General features: G+C 35.7%; 1 protein-coding gene and 1 long non-coding RNA gene across 2 annotated transcripts in view; both read right to left on the bottom strand.

Moving 5' to 3' along the window:
* Positions 1–410: 410 nt before the first annotated feature.
* LOC125278489 lies at positions 411–5551 on the bottom strand. Its single transcript, XR_007187151.1, has 4 exons — positions 5433–5551; positions 2645–2728; positions 1465–1563; positions 411–1316 (listed from the first exon to the last, which is right to left on the bottom strand). It is a non-coding gene; the product is annotated as an uncharacterized LOC125278489 (long non-coding RNA).
* A 3304-nt stretch (positions 5552–8855) lies between these two features.
* Positions 8856–22078, bottom strand: part of LOC125272423 (butyrophilin-like protein 2) — a 28851-nt gene continuing 15628 nt past the window's right edge. Inside the window, 5 exon segments of the mRNA XM_048197273.1 lie at positions 8856–8860; positions 8913–9002; positions 9095–9181; positions 16722–17081; positions 19142–19474. Of these exon segments, the coding sequence (XP_048053230.1) occupies positions 8856–8860; positions 8913–9002; positions 9095–9181; positions 16722–17081; positions 19142–19474 (875 nt within the window).

Raw genomic sequence — 22078 nt, 5'->3', positions numbered from 1 at the left:
AAGGCTAGATTACTGTAATGCTCTACTGGGTGGTTGTTCTGCTGGTTTAGCTCCCCAGTACCTGAGCGAGCTCTTAATACATTATAGTCCTTCACGTTTATTGCGATCTCAGAATTCAGGCCAGCTGATAATACCTAGAATATCAAAATCAACCGCAGACGATAGATCTTTCTCCTATTTGGCACCTAAACTCTGGAACAATCTTCCTAGCATTGTTCGGGATGCAGACACACTCTGTCAGTTTAAATCTAGACTAAAAACACATCTCTTTAACCTGGCATACACATAACACATTATCAATTTATATTTTCAAATCCATTAAAGTATTATTAGGCTGCATAAATTAGGTCAGCCGGAACCGGGAACACTTCCTATAACACCAGATGTACTCGTTACATCAGAAAAAGAATGGCATCTACACTAATATTAGTCTTTCTGTTTATCCCGAGGTTCACTGTAGTCAACCGGATCTGGGCCGTATCCGGATGAGATGAAGGACCTGCTGTTGATAACACAGCCCTGACATTTAATTTAATCTATCCCCTGCGAAGGCCTCCTTCCCTTTCCTTTCCCTATGTATAGATAAAACATTATCAAAATTATTCCAGTTCACATAGATCCGCAGACACAACTAATTTTTCTGTTATGTGGACCAGTAAAGTAATTTGGCAAATATCACTTTTGTAAAAAAGACCAAGCTCATGCACACACACACACTCAAACACACAAACCTATAGACTGAACACGTAAATACATGGCAAGAATGCATTAAAGGTATTCAGTTTTCAGTAGGAAATGTGTCATTTAAGCAGCCCCTAAAGTAATAATGAACCATATTTACAACGGAAGTGATTCAATCAAAAAACGACTTTAGCTCTATAATAGTATTTTCTTAGATCTGTTGTGAAGCCAAAATAATCTCTGTCCATTAATTGTCACTGTGAATCTGCTTTGAAACAATCTGTATTGTGAAAGGTGCTCTATAAATGAAGATGACTGAAATAATGCAGTTAATAACATTACATGTGACATGACACCCTAATGCACATAACTGACAAGGAAAAAGAAACAGTTTTTCACCGTTTATGAACTTACTGTTAACAGGTTTGTACTGCAATATTTTTAGTCTTTATGATCATTTTTTACAGTGTAGAGACGAACAGAGAGGAGAATAAAGAGAAGAACTGAGGAGAATAAACTAGAGCTGATAGATGATCAGATGATTGATACTGTACCATGTGTAAATGAGGTTGTGAAGTTTATCACTGCCCAGAGTAACTGAAGAAACGCAATCACACAGATCCATCCCACACGATCTGAACATGAACAAACACATCATCATCGTCATGGTAACAGTTTCTGTAAAGTGTTCATTAACTGACAGACAGACATGTAACTATAGTACAATTTAGCTTCAGATATACTAGAAAGATGCTTCAGATATATAATTTTATATTATCGTACCCTTTTCATTTTCCAGAGTGATGATGTAGAAATAGACCAGTACAGCATTGACCAATAACATGAGAGTTAAATACACTGATCTCCTGACCGAAGGTGAACCTGAAAAACATGTTTAATAATATCAGTTTATCAGTTATTTTTACTATCAGTTACTTTTATCATTATCATCATTATTGTTATTATTATTATTATTACTGTAATTGTTATTAATATCACTGTTGCCGACAACGCAAAATATCATCATCATTGCCATCTTAAGCATTTCTATTGTTTTTATTACTATTGTTATTATTATTGTTATTAATGTTATTAATGTTATTATATTATTATTGATATTACTATTGCTGTCATTACAAAATATTATCATCATCATATTTAGTATTACTATTATTACTGTCATTACTGTTGCTATTATTATTATTGATACAAATGTTATTATTGTTATTGATTTTACTTTTTCCGTCAGCACAAAATATTATCATCACCATCCTTAGTATTGTACCTCTACTGTTATAATTGTCATTATTATCAGTGTTATCTATTATTGTTATTGATATTACTATTGCCGTCAACACAACTTATCATCACCATTTTTAGTATCATTATTGTTATTATTACTGTTATTATTATTACTGATATTACTGTTCTCATCATCACAAAATATTATTATCATTATTATTATACATGCAATTACTATTTACATACTTCTACATTTCTGCTTATTTTTCATTGCTGTTACTATCACTGCTGTTTTATTGTTGTTTTTTGTTTTGTTGTTGTGTTTTGTGTTGTAAGTTTTGCACTCCTAATAAAAAAAAGAAAAAAGAAAAGAAAAAGAAGAGCATTTCTGTGTTTGACACTGACTGAATAAAATCAAGACCATAAATATAAAACATCTCACAAATGTTCAGAACATCTGAACACAGATTATATTGTCTGAAATCACAGGAAGTATTTCTACTCTCACTCAAAATCTGTAAAGATCAGACATTCATAATGACACGCCCATTATTTTTAAGAGTTTCTCCTAAATCGGCAAGTTAGGAGCTGCTTTTAGCCATAAGATGTTTTGTGAATACGGCCCCAGACATTCATAATGACATGAGCAAAATATTGATCTCATTATGATGAGTTATGAGTGTTTATATCAGGATCAGATCATAATTCATCAAACACTTACAGCCCATCTGTTGACCACATATAATGTCCCAATTGAATCTTGTCACAGTGAGAAACACTGGTAAAACTGCAACAATGATGAATCCTGAAAACAGAAGATTAGATGATTATATTATAATATATTATAATCACTCTCAGTGTATAATGAGATCCATCACTCATCATAATTACAGTATTCTGCCTGTCAGATGAAGTGGTTTTATGTTCAGCAGTGTAAAACATGAGGGTAAACAGGGTAAATAAGGGGCTCAGCTGAATAATATATGGACAGTATCACATGTGCAGCAGATGTTCACACAGATGTGATTCAAACACAGTCCTGATGATATAGAGCTCCTGATCACGTGATGTCGCATTAAACAACAGTTCCACAGAACAAAAAATAGGGGAAAACTCAGGAAGAACTTCTGTCCCAAAATGAGTGTGTCCTGTTGGGTTATTCCAGAAATCAAGGTTATCTTATCGTCACACATACCCTGAACTCTCGGCCGATTAACCCAAACCTAATGGTTCAATAAACGCGTTCAGGAGTAAGTTCAGCAAACTCAGAGTCTGTTCCCGGTTAAACACACACGAGACATTCTCAGCAAAGCGACTACGAGTGCACGAGTCTCCATGGAAACAGACGCTGAGAAAAAGCGCCATTCTACTTCCTTCTTCTTTTGTTTAATGGAGATTTACACACTTAGTGAATATCGCCACCGTGTGGTTGTGCAATAATAGTGTTTTCAATCTTTTTGTTTAATATTGAATCTTTAATCACTGAGAATGAGAATTTATATTGTTTGTTTGATGTTAATTATAAAATAAGACAGAAGTGTTTCATTAAAGAAATTCATTATTAGAAAATGTCCCGTTGCAAAATAAATAAATAAACATTTGAATGCATGACAATAAAGTAAATCATAAATATATTAGAATTAAATAAATATTTATACATTACCTTTTTATAATAGTGCTTTATAATTAATATATATCAATACAAATCTCTCTCTCTCTCTCTCTCTCAGTCTGTCACGCCCACTGGACTCTTATCAGAAGATCACACATGCACTGAACACTATGGCAAGCCGTTTTGACTTTTATTTACATCTCAGGATATGAATTCTTGATATCAACAATGATGTCATTACTCGCAGAAATATGTATTCTTGATATCAACATTTGAATTTCCACTAGTAAAAACTATAATTCTTGATATCTGTAATTGTATTTTCACTAGTGAAATGTCACCATAGGCTGCCATTCAAATTCAATTGTTGATATCAAGAATTGAGTTCTTACTAGTTGAAATTCTAATTTCACATATCAGAAATACAATTCTTACTAGTAAAAATAGTAATTTTTGATATCAAGAATTCAATTGTCACTAATTGAAATGTCATTTCTTGATATCAAAAATTGAATTGCTACTAGTAAAAATGTGAATTTTTGATATCTGAAAATGTATTTCTGATATCACTATAATTTCAGATATGTAAAATGGCTTTCTTACTAGTAACAATCACATTCATGATATCAGAAACTAACATTGTCACTAGTGACAATCAAATTATTGATATCAAAAATGAACATTTTTACTAGTAGCAATTCAATTGTTGATATCAAGAACTGACATTTCAACTAGTGACAAATGAATTACTGATATCAAAAATTACAGTTTTTACAAGTAAGAATTGTATTTCTGATATGTGAAATTGGAATTTCAACTAGTAAGAACTCAATTCTTGATATCAACAATTGAATTTGAATGGCAGCCTATGGTGACATTTCACTAGTGAAAATACAATTACAGATATCAAGAATTCTAGTTTTTACTAGTGGAAATTCAAATGTTGATATCAAGAATGAACATTGTTATTAGTGAAAATGTAATTCCTGATATCAAGAATTAGCATTTAAACTAGTGAAAATTGAATTGTTGATATCAAGAATTCATATCCTGAGAATGAATAAAAGTCAAAACGGCTTGCCATAGCACACCTCTGAAGAATAAACTAACCCTGGATCATGATCTGGAGCAGGTTATGTTCAGAGAGTAAGTTGCTATGGTTACTCTCATACCCTTAAAGTTACCTCTGTTTTTGGAGCAGAAAGTGGAGGTTATCTGCTCACTTACTCTTAGGTGTGTCACATGACCTGCTTTCTGGAATACTCTGTGTTATTAATATTTCATATTTGATCACTATTACCTTTATTTAGTCTTGTACATTTAGTATATTATTTAATGATATATATTTTATTTTTCTGTCAGTTGTTTGTGTTGTTGTTTTTTCCTCTTCTTTTATGTTGTTTTGCACTTTTGTTTTAATTGTTTTAATTGTCACACATCTTGTTTTAAATATATTTAACTATATTTATCTGTCATTTAGTGTTTTTGCAGTATGTGTAGTTTAAAAAATTACTACATATTCATAAACTGTATAAATAAATATGTACAAAGTTACATGAACATCAGTGTGAATTTTGCACATTAATTTGTGAAAATCAAATGAACTTGTCTGAAATAAGTGCTATACATTTCAAAGATATTGTAATATTTAAAAGGTGTGTTATAAAAAAAACTTCTCTCTTTCTTCCACCCTCATATTGAGTGTAATTAATTAATCAGATTGATATATTTTAATGAGTGTGTGTGAATGAAACTGTAAAATCTCATACGCATCTGGAACATTTTCACAGTTTCACAGAAAGTTTTCACAGATTTTTGTTGATCTGATTTTAATAGTTGAATAATGTTTTCCTGCACTATTGCTCATAAATGAATGTAAATATTAATGTAAACTCACCTCCTCTACCAGATCCAAAGGCATAAAACAGGAGGATGAATTGCAGTGAAGGCAGAACATTAAAGCTTATTCCAGCCAGAACACTGAATATAGCAATGATCCGTTGACTTACATTCCCAGTGGATACAACCAACACTGTAATAAGAACAAAACAACAATTAATAAATCCATCCAAACATTTGATCTGATCTTAAATTAATATCATGATAAACAATAAGTACAGAAGTAAACTAACTTCATTAATTAATGTTTTAATTTGGACAGACAATCATTCACTGTTTCCCCTTTAAAACTATATAAACTTATAAATATCATATTAAACTCTAACAATCTTCAACAAGGAAAAACTCAGTATTTACAGTCCTCAAAAAACTGAATAATACACACATTAAAGTCATTATGTGGACATTATGACAAAATACACTCAGTTTATCTATGAAAGTAACATGTAAATACACACAAGTGAGTGTAATTCAGTATGAATGTAAATGTAATAAACACTGTGATTATTGATCAGATTAAATGAACATGATGCTGTGCTGATTCAATCATAGTTTAATTATATTCAACTGAAGAATACTGTAATAAAGACTAGTAATTCTTAACTCTATAATTATAAACTAATAAATAAAACACTGTAATCACAACTCTCTAATCACCCCCACTTTTTTTGCTGTCTGAAAAAATCAATTAAATTAATTATTGTGTTGGTACTGTACTTGTGTCTCGACTGTCTCCTTGCTGTTCACACATTAGAATATCTGAGCACTTCGATGTGTTTGTGTGTTTATATATATAAGCCTGTAGTAGCCTATATTACATTATCATATATAAACAGAATAATAATAATTACAGCACCATTTACCTGCTCTCAAACAACTCTGTAGATATTATTATAATTAGCATTATTATAATTATTGTTTTTGTTGTAACATTTAATTTATTGCCACACTTTAATATGTGAATTATATTATCAGAAACTAAACACATTTAGCGTTGTCAGGCTGTTATTTGTGATAATTAAGTGGATAAAGCAGCGCACTGGAGTTTAAGTCTGCTGTGAATTTACTTTCCACGAGATGGCGCTGTTTTCACTGTCACAATATTGATGCTTCCAATCTTTTCCCTTCACAGATTTAAGAGGCTTCATTTCTCCTTCCCTACTCAACAGTTTTAGGCCTTTTTTGCAAACGTTTAGACCAAGTGTAGCTGTTTTAGAGAGCGTTTACTCATTTTGATGCCGGTTTAAACATGAACTATCTGTAATGTCATTTCGGGTGTGTGGAAAAAGCGACTAAACTAAACTGAGCCAATCAGATTACTTTTCATCCCGTTTGACTTTACAACACACAAACACACACCTTTATATATTCTCATTCTCTCTTGTTTTCTCAATATGTCATGAGTGTGACATGAGTGTGAATATACACACAGATAGATCAATAATAAAATTATTTTGTTTAAACTAAATGAAAATAAACTCGACTGTATTAATAATGTAAATGACAACATAATAGTAATACTGTAAATTAAAGTACAGTACTGTACAAAATACTGTAATTAACCCTCCTATTATCCTCAAAATCCAGCGACGCCGGTTTTCTAGTGGGGTCTATTTGACCCCAGCAATTAAAAACCTCCAGAATATAATTTTATTTTCAAATTTTTATCTATCAGGTACTTTATGTTTCTTCATTGAATACTCAAATAGCACTTTAAATAAAACAACACCCCCCATCACCCCCGACCCCCCTCTGCTGACCCCCCCTGAAACATGCTGATAAAATATTTCACAGCTGAGCAAAACTATTCCATATTTCACTATTATGTTATTATTTCTATGATTTTTCATGGCCTGGAAATCACAGTTTGAAAATTCTCTGTTATTTCAGGTTTTCCAGACCGTGAATCAGTGAATCAATGTCTTGAGGTGATTGAGCCTCTGAAAACATCTCAATAGGAAAGTGTGTTCAATCCTGAGGAGAAAATCATGATAAAAGTGCTGAGTGTGTCTGTGAGAGAGAGCTAAAGACACACCAGAAACACACACAACACAGATCTATAACTAATTTAATATTGATATACTTTTGTTAAATATGCTGTGTTATCATGAATAATTGAGTGTCCTGCACAAAGAGAATCATGTTTTTAAATCACTCGATGGCCTGAGACTGAATAAACTAAAGACTTGATAAACTAATGACTTTACCTGATGATTCACTGCTATTATTTCAGTTCACATCTTTAAAGGGCCGTGACATTCACTGTCACTTTGATTTTATTTATTTTCTTCCATTCTTTCATCAGTTTTAGTATTTTTTTTTCTCTTTATCATGTAAAACGCTGATTATAATCTGCTATATAAACTCATCTCGTAATGAAAATGCTTCAATTAACTGATAATCAGGTCTGATATTATGATTTGTATATTTTGTAACTCAAACAGCATTAATCTGGTAAAACATGATTTCTGCTCATTTCTGACTCTTGATGAAGGAAATACTTACAGAAAATAATATATAAGAGGATGAACAGGAGTACAATCACAAACATGACTATAATCACGACACCTTCAAATCCAGCGAAATTCAGACTTTTGTCCAAGGCAGATTTAAACAGAACTGGAATAAAGGAAGAGAAAAAACAACAATTACTAAAATAGAAGAAGAAAATATAAACACAGATCACAGGAATTACAGAAACTCTCCTCATTGAACAGATGCTTTTATACACAACACTACGACACATTCTTTGACTGTCAGTCTCTCTTCTGATGCTGACCCTTGACCTTTGTGCTGATCACATGACCACTGACCCTTGGCCCTTGAGCTGATTACATGATCTCTGACCCTTGACCTTTGTGCTGATCACATGACCTCTGACCCTTGACCTTTGTGCTGATCACATGACCTCTGACCCTGACACATGCTAAGATGTCATTCAGAAGTAGCTTTAGTTCAGTCACTAACATGATGTCTACTGTAACAATTAATGCAATATTTTCATAACTAACTGGTGTAGATCATAAATGTGTCGAGTCACACTGAGATTCAGCACTGAACATGTAGAATATACTGACAGAAATACAACAGTAACACCAGACACTTCTGAGTATTAATGATTTCCTGCAGGATATTGGGAATATCACATCATTGTTAATGTGCATTTAATGTGTTTATGATAATGACTGTTGATTTACATCTGGATTTATTTACCTGAGTAAAATACACCTGAGAAAACAATATATTCTGTCTCATGACTGCAACTTTGAACCAATATTTTTATCTTGCCTGTAAAACAGAAAAGATGAAATAATTACATCCACAATATCATTTAAAACACCAAAGCAATTAAACAAATGCCAATAAAGCACTGAACAATTTTGAATGTAAAATTCATTCAAGTATTGACAAATTATTTTGTTTATGCTTGAAAACAATATGTGTATTAATAAACTGGCAATAGTCATAAATGAATCACCTGTGAAATCATTGATATAAGGAGCCCAGAGCAACATGAGAGGCCTCAGAAAATAAAGAGCACAACAAGAGACCGACTCAAACAGAGATCCTGAAACAACACCAGATATTACTGTACATATAAACAGATATTTGAATGATAAATCATAATGCATGATAAACCATCATTAGTGAAACACTGACCTTCAGAAAAACCCCAGAGGAGGAAAGACAGAAACATCAGAATATTTGGACAGAAGACGAGAAACATCTGAAGACGAAACACTGTGTCTGGAGAGAAAAGACAAAATAACTCACATTCAGTCAAATGGATAAATGATGCTTTAATTAAATATGAATTATTTAAACTATCATTATCAGCCATTTAATTTTATTTAAAATACACATCTCTGTTCTTCCTATTACACTTATAACTTCATGAATCAAACTCAAACTGTAATGGAAACACAAAAGTAATATCATAAATGGCTATACTTCACTCAAACGTTGGTTCTTCAGCAGTTCTTGTGGTGATATATACACCGTTAGAGAAAGTTACGCCTCTGTATAGTTCTTTAAAGGTTCTCCAACCCTCTCTTATTCTCTTAGTTTAGTGGGGAAAGGATTAAAAAACAACATTAAAATACAGTGTATTTTCTGAAGATAACCTGGTTCTCAACCTTTTTGCCCCCAAGGTCCCCCTACACTGTGAAGTGAATATGGGTGTAAGTCGGATTCTCGCATTATAATAATGAGTTTTTAAAGTAATGTTTGTTTGTTCTTTTATTTGTCTTTGTCACGTCAGCTCTGATTTATTCATCTATTTGTTCAACCACAATGATGAAGAAAGTCTGTAAGTAAAGACAAATTACTTAAGGCTAGCTTCATTTGCCTAGCTTGAGCTGTTTTGCTTCGTCCAGGGAAAAAACGTTAGGGTTTTTTAGTAGAAATCATGATTTTTTTTAGTAAAAATAGTAGAGTATTTACACAACTAATTAATTACTTGAACTGCATCAAACTATTTTTTTTTCCACTTATAAATACTGCAAAATTTTTCTCCTCTTAGGATCTAAAGCTCTTCAATGTTGTTTAACGACTGAGGACACTTTGCAATAACGTTACATGGTAAGTAACTTCTATAAAAACGGCTATAATTGTAATAGATCATATGAATTACTAATGTTGGACATGTTTGAGTAAATCCATCTAATGTTGTCTATTGACTTGCATGTTATCCTCATTAACAAACTTTAGACTTGGAATTATCAAACCAAAATATTCATCAACTCCCTCTTATGCCATCTCAAATGCACGTGACTTTTTTGTTGTTTTTCTGAAAAATATCTGTTTTGTATTCATTTTTTTTTTTTTTTTTTGCCTGTATATGTTTTTTTTATTCTCACATTCTCACAGTGAGAATGCTCTACTGCTCTACTGAAGACAAAAGTCTCCTACAAGTCACCTTGGGCGGCCTGTGGGTGAGTAAATTAACAGCTAGTTTTCATTTTTGGGTAAAATATCCCTTTAAACAAGAATGATCCAATTTATTAGGGTGTAAAGACAATTTATGAATTGATGCATGTTTTATTTTCAGACTAAATTATAAATGAAATCAATGACTGATTCAGATGAGTTTCTTAATTGCAAATCTGGCCAGTCATTAATAAAAATTATTTTAGTGCTGTAAATTTTTATATTTTCTTGTCCTTTGCCATCACATATCTGCAAAAATGTGATTCCCTATAACAGATTATTCTGCTTTTTTTTAAAAAAATAATAAAAATAATCACAGTTGCTTTATCACAGACTGAAACATTCACCTGAGAAGAGAGTGTCCTGAAGACCCTTATCTTTATCCTGGGGAGAAAGTCCTGAAGACCTCATCAAGGAGTACCTTCTGAGTTGAACTTAAGAATATTCTATTTTGATTTATTTTCTAAAAAAGACTAAATTTGTGTATTTTGTAGTTCTGGAAGCAGAAGGCAATGGAACTATGTTCACTGTGTTCAGGATATCCAGACAGATGATTGAGGAGCAGCTCACCATGGTGGTGTTCATTATTCAGAAGGAGGAAGAACTTCATGAACCATCTGCTGACATCGAGGGAGTTAAAGTTTTGAATAGAGATGCACCGATGTATCGGCTAACAATCGGCATCGGCCGATAACAAGCTATTATTATCACTATTTAAAACCGCCGATGGTCAGGGCCGATTATATCCTGTCAATCAACAGGGTGCGGAAAGACGTGTTCAGACTGCAACTCATACTGTGTGTGAAGAAAATCACTCCTGTGTTGAATTTTAACGCATTAACAGTTTAAAAATAGTGATGTTAAAGCAGGCTCTTTTTGACCCTATGAATCACCCGTAGTTCAAGCCAGGGTTGCCAGGTCTATTCAAATATTTCAAATATTATTTGTAGCACCTCCCATCCAATAATCGCAAAAAGATTTGTGCTTTTTTTTACTTCTGATAAGAATAAAAGTTTCAGTTTTCAATTTCTGTGCATTTTATCATGAAATTCAAACAATAAATGGCATTTTGACGCTCTTAAACATGAAGTGTCATTCGGCAGTGCGGAGCGCGAGTCTTCTCTTTCTCTTCAATAGTTATATCTTACGGAGCCCCGCACATGACATGAAAGAAAACATTTTTTATCGTGCGCACGATTTACTATTTCGTTCCCTCAATTTACTAAATGATTTGTAAATCGAGGGAACGAATTAGTGAATCGTGCGCACGATTTAGCCTATTATTATTTTTTTCCTGATGTCATGTCCGGGGCTCTGTATTATCTCGAAAAACATGAATGAACATCAAAGGTATGTTGAAATATATTGCACAACTTTATATGTGTTTTAACCGCGGAAAGACGTCAATAAAACAGCTTGTGAACAATATGTCACATCACTAATATTGTGGTGTACCAAATGAGGGGGTTCCCTGTATAGTTTGCAATATTATTTGGGAGAGATTTTTTTTTTTTTCCTTAAGAAAAACCAAACCTTCGGTATTGGCCAAAATCATTCTGAATAATCGGCTATCGGTATTGGCAGAGAAATTTACTGTCGGTGTATCTCTAGTTTTGAATCTACTGACTTCAGTCACATCAGCTTGTGTCCTGCTTCTGGTATGATACACACCATCAAACTGGCTTGTCTGGAACCCCTTCGATTTTCTTTGTTTGTGTGTGTCTAGTACGAATGTGTAGCTGTATGAACGTCCAGTTGTGTTGTTTGAGAATTGCTTGGTTCACTTTGATTTTTGCAAGGGTAAATTACCTTAAAAGGGTTAGTTCACCCAAAAATGACTCGCCCTCTTGTCGTTCCACATCCATAAGACCTTCATTCATCTTCAGAACACAAATTAAGATATTGTTGATGAAATCTGAGAGGTTTCTGTCCCTCCATAGATATCCAATGCAACTACTAGTTTCAAGGTCCAGAATGGTAGTAAAGACATCATTAAAGTACTCCATGTGACTCCAGTGGTTTAACCTCAGTTTTATGAAGTGACGCGAGTGCTTTGTTTGTGCAAAAAAACACAATTTACCACTATATTTATAAAATATTATCCAAAGCATATTATTATGAACACAAAATGCATGTGTCGTGAAGCTCTTGTGAACGTGTGTTGCAGATCAATATTTTCGTAAAGTGATAAATTATGTTTTTTGCACAAACAAAACACGTCACTTCATAAATCTGAGGTTAAACCACTGGAGTACTTTAATGATGTCTTTACTACCATTCTGGACCTTGAAAGTGGTAGTTTCGTTGGATCTCTATGGAGGGACAGAAACCTCTCAGACTTCATCAAAAATATCTTAATTTGTGTTCTGGAGATGAACAAAGGTCTTACGGATGTGGAACAACATGATTTGTCAAATTCGAATGACGTTTTAGTATTTTTTGACAGTATGAGTGAGTTTAATTTGTTGATAGACCGATTGTTAATCTAGTTAATGATTTAATGCACTGAGCTCTGCAGTCACAACACTCTACAACAGAATGTTACTTTTAATTATTTTAAACCTAATTCCCAGTCAAATTAGAATGATTTCTTAGTTTTATATATTGTTTGTGATTGCATTTTCTATAGATATGATCAGACATGCAGTCTACCAATGACATTAGAACGACAGCACTAGAAACGCCCATGCAGAGAAAAAGTTACTGGCGTGTGAACGGGGCTTTAGGAGGAGTTCAAAAAAGTATTTTTTCAGAAAATTCAGAATGGAGGGAAAATTTTCATGACAGAAAATGATGCCATGTGGTGCAATTAAATCGCCTTGAGCCAAGGACTTTTGTTTCTAGCCCTTACGGTTAATAAAGTTATTAGCATAAATGTGAGTGCAAATTTGGACAGTTGGTGGCGCTAGAGAGACTGAGATGGAGACATGGAAACTGTCGCCAACGGTCACTGTCGCTCTTGTCGCCGGAAGTCGCCAGCGCTCCATTGAAATGAATGGGATCCTGTCGCTTTGGCGCTGCTTGTCGCTAGCGGTGTGAACGGGGCTTAAGGCCATCGTTTCGATTTTTTCACAAAAAGGGGGCCGTGACATCAGTGCCTGGCAGAGTAGTTGGTGTTCCTAGCTTTCCCTCCAGGAGTCTGGATCCAAAAGCGCTCTCTTTAAAGACACGACCATCACTTTGACGACCATAGGCTCCCACGTCTACCAGTGTGTCCTTTTGTAGTTAAAGTAGTCATGGCTAGCCTGTGCTTATAGGACTTCTATGAGTTTTTGAAACTTTTATGCAGGGAGCAATACGACACTGGCTAGGAGAGGTATTACAACTTGTCGCAATGTGCATGCGTTGAACGCGTGTACGCATACGGATCAAGTGAAGTATAGTTTGCAAGGTTGTGCGTTTGACTAAGAGTACACGTAAAAACCAAACTATACTTTGGGCTTTAAACACAGTAATGAAGGTATAAAATACAAAAGGTATTGAGTAAAAGCATCCCCCATGTTATGTTAACCTAATGATGTTATTTAGTTTATAGCCTACAGTTGGAAGCAGCTATTCTGCTCAAGGTGGACCCAGAGTTGCTGTTTGAAGTTGAGGTGAGCCATGAACAGTTGACTACAGTGTGTGAAGCACAATCTAATCAAAGCACTTCACTTATTGCACATCTTGTTATGCAAATGATTTCAATGCAAACATTAGTTTTTTTGTTTTTGTTTGTTGTTGGTCTACACAAACTATCCTATTAATGTGAAGAGAAAATTATATTCATTTTTTTAGTTAATTGCCCAAAGTATTTGAGCAGTTGTACAATGGCAGTTAAAAACTAGAACGTACATTTCCTGAAGAAAATGTGAATGTTGCTTGCAGTGGCAAAATTCGGCACTCGTTGCTAGGGTGTTTCTAGGCAATTGCTAAGGTGTTGCTAGGTGGTTGCTAGGGTGTTCTGGGCGGTTGCTAGGCGGTTACTATGGTAACCTGGTGGTTGTTCGGGTATTGTTATGTGGTTGCTAGTTGTCACAGATGGTTTCTATGGAGTCTTTATAAAGTTCTTAGCAAGTTTTTAACCTGATTTAGCACTTAGCTAATCACTATTAGCATGTAGTTATTCACTGCTAGCATGTGTAGCATGTTGGAAGTCCTGTTTGCTAGCATGAGTCAAAAGAGACAACCGCCATGTCTCTACGATGTTCTGATGCAGAGATATAGATCTTGCTAAACGGTTGCTAGGGTACTCTGTTTGGTTGCTAGGGAGTGGCTTGGCAGCTGCCAATGATGATACTCCAGAGGCTGCTTGACAGTATGAATGATATAAACCAACCCTATGATGTTCAGATTTGAAGATATCCTTCTTTGGGTTTGGGTTGCTAGGGTGCTCTAAATGGTTGCTAGGGCATGGCTAGACAGTTAGCAGACTTAAACTAATAGACTGCATGTGTGCCCAAATCAAAAGAGCCAAACCCACATGTCTCTATGATGCTCTGATTCATTTATATCCCTCTCATCTATATTCAATGTTAAGTCTATGAGGTGGTTGCTAGGGTGCTGTAAGTGGTTGCTAGGGTTTGGCTATGATGAATATTTTAGGTCATTACTTACTGGCTGCTTGATAAGATGAGTCAAATGAGTGTGTGTGTGTGTGTGTGTGTGTGTGTGTGTGTGTGTGTGTGTGTGAAAGTGACAGTTGAAACTGACGGAATGTTTGTGAATTTTTCAATTTAAGTCTATGGGACTTTTTTGGCTGCTTTTTCGTCCGCTGTGCGAACATTGTTGGTCCGATCGCTTATAAAAGTCACAGCACACCTCTCCTCAATGAGCCGGTCGATTTGACACCTCATTCATGGGTCTATGACAAACACTGCTGGAGGATTAGCGTGCCAAACTTTTGTGTGGAATAATAATAATAAGTATGCAAGAGAACAATAATGATGCTTCACCAGAAGCAAATTAATTTAACTTATAAGGTTTGCCTTTCAAATGAATATGTGAAGATGGTTAATGCTATTATGCTATTATTATTATGGTTAATGCTCAGACCAGCCCTCCTGACATCCCAACACCTAAGATAAAGGCTGCAAGGAGGATCATCCCCTGCAGTTTGACCACATTGTGCTCAGGTTGGACGTCCAGTTAATCACAGAGGAGAGTGTGTGTGCTTTATTTGAAAAATATGTAGTCTTTTTAACATTAGATTAATGAGTGAGTGAAATTATTGAAAATTGCTAATATAACCATTTGCAAACAGTTATGCTCTGAAGTCCTGCAGTATCTTTCACTGTCAGCAGCGCACTAACATTTTTGTAAGTCCTTCAGGGTTTCAAAAACAGTATAGAAACTGGAACTAAAACTGGAAGAAAGAGAGCAAGAGAGAATATTGACTCTGAAAGTCTAATCCCAGATTGAGTTTCTCACTCATTTTACAGTGACAGGAAGTGTGACTGCATCCTTCAATTTCAAAACAACACACTCCAAAAAGGTCAGTGTCTTTTTCAGTCCTTTAGGATACTGGATTGGATTCCAAACAAAAAATATACACACAGACGGATGAGACGTCCTCACTCTCCTCTGTGATCAACTGGACGTCCAACATGAGCACGATGTGTTCATACTGCATGGGATGATCCTCCCTGCAGCCTTTAAGAGCACTATCTCATCTTATCTTATCTCATTAAAAGACTACAGATGTTCTAAATAAAGTAAAGAATGTGTTGAAACAGGACTATTGTCTTCTTCAAAAATGTACATATTTCAAGCTTGTTGCATTATTTTGTATGTGTATAAAAGGGGAGTATAATGTGGTGTTGTACATGTATATTCCCTGACTTGTCAGCACTGAGTTTATTTGCTGCTGAAAGAAATAAATTAAAAGGTTTTGAAAGTGTAATGTATTTTGTTTCTCAGTAAGCATTTAGTACAGGATTTTGAATCTTAAAAGTCATGATTTGCTAAGAAATGATTAATTGTCATTCATATTTTTAAGTAAAAGCATCATTTAGAAGCATATTGACTCATCTATAGTAGTACCTGGCATGATAATGGGCCCTGCTAGCTCAAAAACAATATATGACACCTCTAATTTGACAAATGTGCTAGAAAGCTTCTTTATGAATAGGTGCTGTAGCACTGAAAAAGGTTCCTCTATGATTATGAGCCAATGAACCACTGCTGGTGCTATATGGCACCTCTTATAGTTCTATATAGCACCATATGACAAAGATGCTGTATGTCACCTTTAAAGATAGGTGCTATATAGAACTTAAAGAGGTTCCTCTATGATTACGAGCCAATGAACCACTTTTAGTGCTATTTAGCGCCATTTTTGTTTGTGTAAACACTGTCTTTTTCTTTTTTGTTGACTTACCTAGTAGTTTCAGTACCACATTTATCTTGGTTGAAAATTGCTTTCGATCCTGAGATAATCCACTGTGAACTGTACATGTGTATTCTCCTTCATCTTCAGCTCTCAGATTGTCCAGACGGAGGGAGAAGTTTCTGTGTTGAATCTGTTCAGTAAAGAAATGAGCTCTATCTTGATAATCCTTGTGTTGTTCATCTGCTCGACTCTCACCATCTTCATACAGATGAACCAGATCATCTAAGTCTTTTTTTCTCCATTCCACCTTCAGATCTTCAGTTAGTAAAGGTTCATCAACATAACAATGCAGAACCACTGAAGATCCCAGAGGAACAGGTGTGTGATGAGAAGGTTCCACAATGAATCCTGAAAATGAAACATTTATTTATGTTAAAAATAAGTGAGGCATATTTTGTGTATTTTTTTTTTTTCATTAAACAGCCCTAAAAAACGGCTTTACAAGCCCAAACATTTTTTAAGAAAATCACTGGATTCAGTTCATGTAAAGTTTGTTAGGTTGATGACATCAGATCTTTTAAGGATAATCAGACTTTGTTCAAAACACTTTAATAGCAGTTAAAGTAGTTCATTTGATTCATTTTCTGAGTTATAGGCCTATATGTGAAATAGTCTGTATACTTATTTTCTGTTCTGTACTTGTGATGCTTTTATCTTGAGTCTCTAAATGACTATTTTCCACACCAGTCTATAATTGTGGTATAATGTATGGAAGTTTATTAATGGCAAATGTATTTGAAATAAAAAGCTTGTTAAATTGCACTAATTAAAATGTGCACTGCATTAACCGTGCTTGTATTTTAATGCATTGTATTTTTAAGGCTTGCATTTTTTATAGGCTGAAATTCAACATGGTCGTATATTTAAGCTGTAAATATTTCACTTCAAAACATTTCACACACATTTTCACATTATTAAAAATTTGAAGATTCATATTCGCCTTTTAGATATCTCTTCCAACATATTAATGCAGTCTATACTCAGCTTTTGTGCATGTATACTGGCCCTGATAATCATCACACATGCACTTACTGCTTGCTCTAATCCTGTAAATCCGTTTTTGTGAATGAATGATGACTTACTACCTGTTGCTCTGGTCTTCGTAAACACGTGCTTGCACCACCTGTTGGTGAAGAAGACTAACAGCAGATCGAGATCATGCATCGGCACTCTACTGCTTTTCCTGCAGTTCCCGGATGTGAAATGTTGAATTTTCTGCCGAATTTGAACCACTGAATTTGTGGAAGCGAATTTGTAAAGCGAAATAAAATGGACTGAAAATTGCCTGTTGAATTTTATAGATTGTATTTTTAAACAGAATGAATATTTTGGAAGTGAAATCTAAAAGGTGAATATGAATCTTTAAATTTTTAATAATGAAAATGAGTGTGAACTGTTTTGAAGTGAAATATTCACAGCAATATATATGACCATGTTGAATTTCAGCCTATAAAAATGCAAGCCTTAAAAATACAAATGCAAGCACAGTTAATGTAATACATTTTTTTTTCAACATTTTTTATTTCAAAAACATTTGGCATTAAAAAACCTCCATAATAAATCATCTCAGAACAGCATGTATGAATAAAAGTAACTGTGATTAGTTACTGTACATGTTAGTCAGAAGGCTCTTCATGTATTAAAGGGCAGATCTTGGTCAGAATGAGGCACATTATGGACCAGACGTTTTGTGGTTTAGTCAAAGTTGTAGGTATGTGAGACTATAGGGGACCAGTTTCAAGAGCATTACATCTTCATCACAGTGATACACTATAAACACAGAGTCAGTGGACAGGGTGAAGGAGGTCTGGCATTTCTGTGTAAGCATGCACTATTATCTAGGCATGAATGTAATAATGAAATAATTCAAGTAAAGCGAAAGAGGATTTCTGTCTGATATTATGTTGTGAACTACAGGTTGATTAGGACTATTTACTACTGAGAGAGCATCTGCTGATAAAATATATCTACCAAACTACAAATGAACAGCCTGAGTTTGCGCTGGGAATAGACGTGGCTCTCATGGGCCAAAAGCACAATATTTCCTTCCACAATTTTTTTTTTAATTATCTGCTAATAGCTTTTATATTATAATTTCTTGATTTCTTCTCTTTAATTTAGTGGGAATTTACTTTCCATAGACACTCACCTTTATAAACCCAGCACCAGCTGATAAAGCATATCAATACATGTTCAGATGTAGTTGGTGCTCATTCAGATTAATCATTTTATGTATATTAATGATACATGACCAGCCCAGACAATTATATTTATCACTTAAATGGATCAAACTAATGTAATTAAAAATCTGGAAATACTATTTTTATTGTAACTGTATTGTTTAATTAAAATCATATATTGATCAGAGCTACAACAGCAGCAGTTTTCTTTTTTTCTTTTACACTTACCCAATATAAACTCTGTATTGGTTGAAGACACACAGTCCTGGTCACTGTAAACTGTACATCTGTAAACCCCTTTATCTCCAGCTCTCAGTTTTTTCAGACGGAGGGAGAAGTTTCCATCTTTAATCTTCTTATTTGAGAAATGAGCTCTTTTGTGATAATCCTTGTGCTGTTCATCTGCTCGACTCTCACCATCTTCATACAGATGAACTAAAGTCTCTGAGTCTGTTCTTCTCCATTCCACCTTCAGACTCTTCTGTAACAAGCTTTTGTCAACCTGACAGGGCAAAACCACTGAGCCTCCCAGAGGAATGAGTTGATCAGTAATGTAGAACTCTATAAAAGAATAGAAACATGTTTTAGTGCAGAAAAAACAATTAATACAAAACAACAACAACAAAAAAAAATTCAGTTTTTATAATTTTAAGCATAATTCAACAGCAAACAATCCAAGATATGTTTCAAATTGCTCTTAGGCCCTGTCCCAAATGGCACCCTAAACACTCGCAGTCTTCCTACTTTCGCGACGTAACGCCGCTTTGACTGACGGGAAGAAGTCTGCTGCACCAGTGCAAAAGTGCGCTTCGATTAGTATTTATTAGTATTAGTATTAGTATTTAGATTAGTATTTACTATTATGGAAAAAAACAGAACTAACGCCGCGTTCGTTCTGTAAGTTGAATAGGGAATGCGTTGGACATACTGCGTGAGCTTTTTGAAGAATACAGAAAGCGGAAGCACGTGCAAGTTGATCATTTGTGTTTATAAAGCATATACAGTTGTATTTTTTTGGAAAATGAGCGATGGTTTCTCTAGATAAGACTCTTATTCCTCGTCTGGTATCGTTTAAAGCTCTTTGAAGCTGCACTGAAACTGTAATTTTGACCTTCAACCGTTTGGGCTCCAGTGAAGTCCACTATAAGGAGAAAAATCCTGGAATGTTTTCATCAAAAACCTTCATTTATTTTCGACTGAAGAAAGAAAGTCATGAACATCTTAGATGACATGATGGGGGTGAGTAAATTATCAGGAAAATTTTATTTGAAAGTGAACTAGTCCTTTAAACTACGCCAGAGTACATACACACCTCACACACCGGATGCTAGGGATGGGCGATACCAATTATTTTCTTTCCAATCCAATACCAAGTACTTTCAAGACAAGTATCGTCGATATCGATACCGATATCAATACCGATACTCCAATGAAATATTTTCATGTGAGTGATTTTATATTGTCTTTTGATAGCCATCATTATTAATATTAAATAAACTGCAATGAACATGATTCTTTTTTTTCATTTATTAAAAAATACTGGACGTTATTAATTAAATGAACAAAGATGTAGGCTAACAACAAAATATAACAAATATAACAAAAATGTAAATGTGTCTCACAAACTTTTTCTCAATAATTGTCACATAATGATTCTAAATTTCTTCCCTTTATATGTTTTTGAGATGAAACAAAGTTGACATTCTCCTCTTCAGCCTGTTTTTCTTTGACTGATCAAAATCTCTTGCTTTTGAAAAAAGTGTGGCGTATTGTTTTTTGACAAACGTCACAAGAAGCTTCGTCACTCTTAACTGGAGTGTAATAACGTCTCGGTTACGTATGTAACCCTCGTTCCCTGAAGGAGGGAACGGAGACGTACGTCAGTAGTGACCGACGAATTGGGATATCGCTTAGAGAGCCCTATCAGCTTCGTGTGAACTAAAACAAGCCAATGGAATTGGCGTGCGATATTTGCATAATGCGCACCGCCCCCGACAGGTGTATATAAATAGGAAGCGGATGCAATCGCACTCTGTTTTTCGCTGAGGAGACAACTGGTGTCCGCACTACAGCGAGGGTACAGGAACTGTGGCGACGGGACGTACGTCTCCGTTCCCTCCTTCAGGGAACGAGGGTTACATACGTAACCGAGACGTTCCCTTTCAGTCGGTCACGTTCGACGTACGTCAGTAGTGACCGACGAATTGGGATCCCAACTAAAGCGCCACAGTACGAAACCCCTTCCAGTGCCCAGCGCAAGCTCGGCTACCCATAGCACCAGCTGGAACGGTGAAGGGGCGAGCTTACGCCGAGAGAGTTTACTGCTGTCTTACCGAATACCCACTAAGTAAACTAGACTACACTGGGGAAGCGAACCCGTAAGGGACGCTGCGGAGGCCACTACCTACCCAATGGGGGAGGAGTTTACGTGGAGAATACACATATGGACTGGCCCGGGGGGCAGTACGCATATGGGGTCCCTGGGATGGCTCCACCTGGGTAGGGGGAGACTCATCTGACAGGTGACAGCAGAGCTGGCTCTGCTAAGGGAAAGACACGGGCTCGCCGTAGGGAGTTTAGACCCGTGGACAATACACATATGGGACCGCTCACGTAGAGGGGTCACGACATATGGGCCCCAGCCAACAGACAGCGTCAGCGACGGATGTAGGCCTGGCATCAGACACTCCGCAATGTCCGAGCCGAAGGGGGAGGCGGAGGAACTCGACAGGGTTCGCCAAGCGGGGAACACGACTGGAGCAAAGTATGCACGTATCCGGCCCAGGGGGCGGGAATGGCATTGCAAGCCGACACTTAGAGCGGGTACAACACGTCTACCAACTAGTGGCTGCGAGTACACGTGAAGATACCGGCTCTACACGTAGGCTATAAAACCTAGCGAACGTGTTAGGTGTCGCCCAGTCCGCAGCTCTACAGATATCTGTCAGCGAGGCGCCATGAGCCAGCGCCCAGGAAGAGGCCACCCCTCTGGTGGAGTGGGCTCTCAACCCGAGCGGGCAAGGCACGCCCTGGGATTCATACGCCAAGGCGATGGCATCCACTATCCAGTGGGCCATCCTCTGCTTGGAGACAGCCTTTCCCTTCTGCTGGCCTCCGTAACAGACAAAGAGCTGGTCTGAGGTCCTGAAGCTTCGCGTTCTGTCC

Source organism: Megalobrama amblycephala, linkage group LG1 (assembly GCF_018812025.1).
Source record: "Megalobrama amblycephala isolate DHTTF-2021 linkage group LG1, ASM1881202v1, whole genome shotgun sequence".
In the NCBI taxonomy this organism is placed as follows: domain Eukaryota; kingdom Metazoa; phylum Chordata; class Actinopteri; order Cypriniformes; family Xenocyprididae; genus Megalobrama; species Megalobrama amblycephala.
This window is presented reverse-complemented; position numbering and strand designations above follow the sequence as displayed.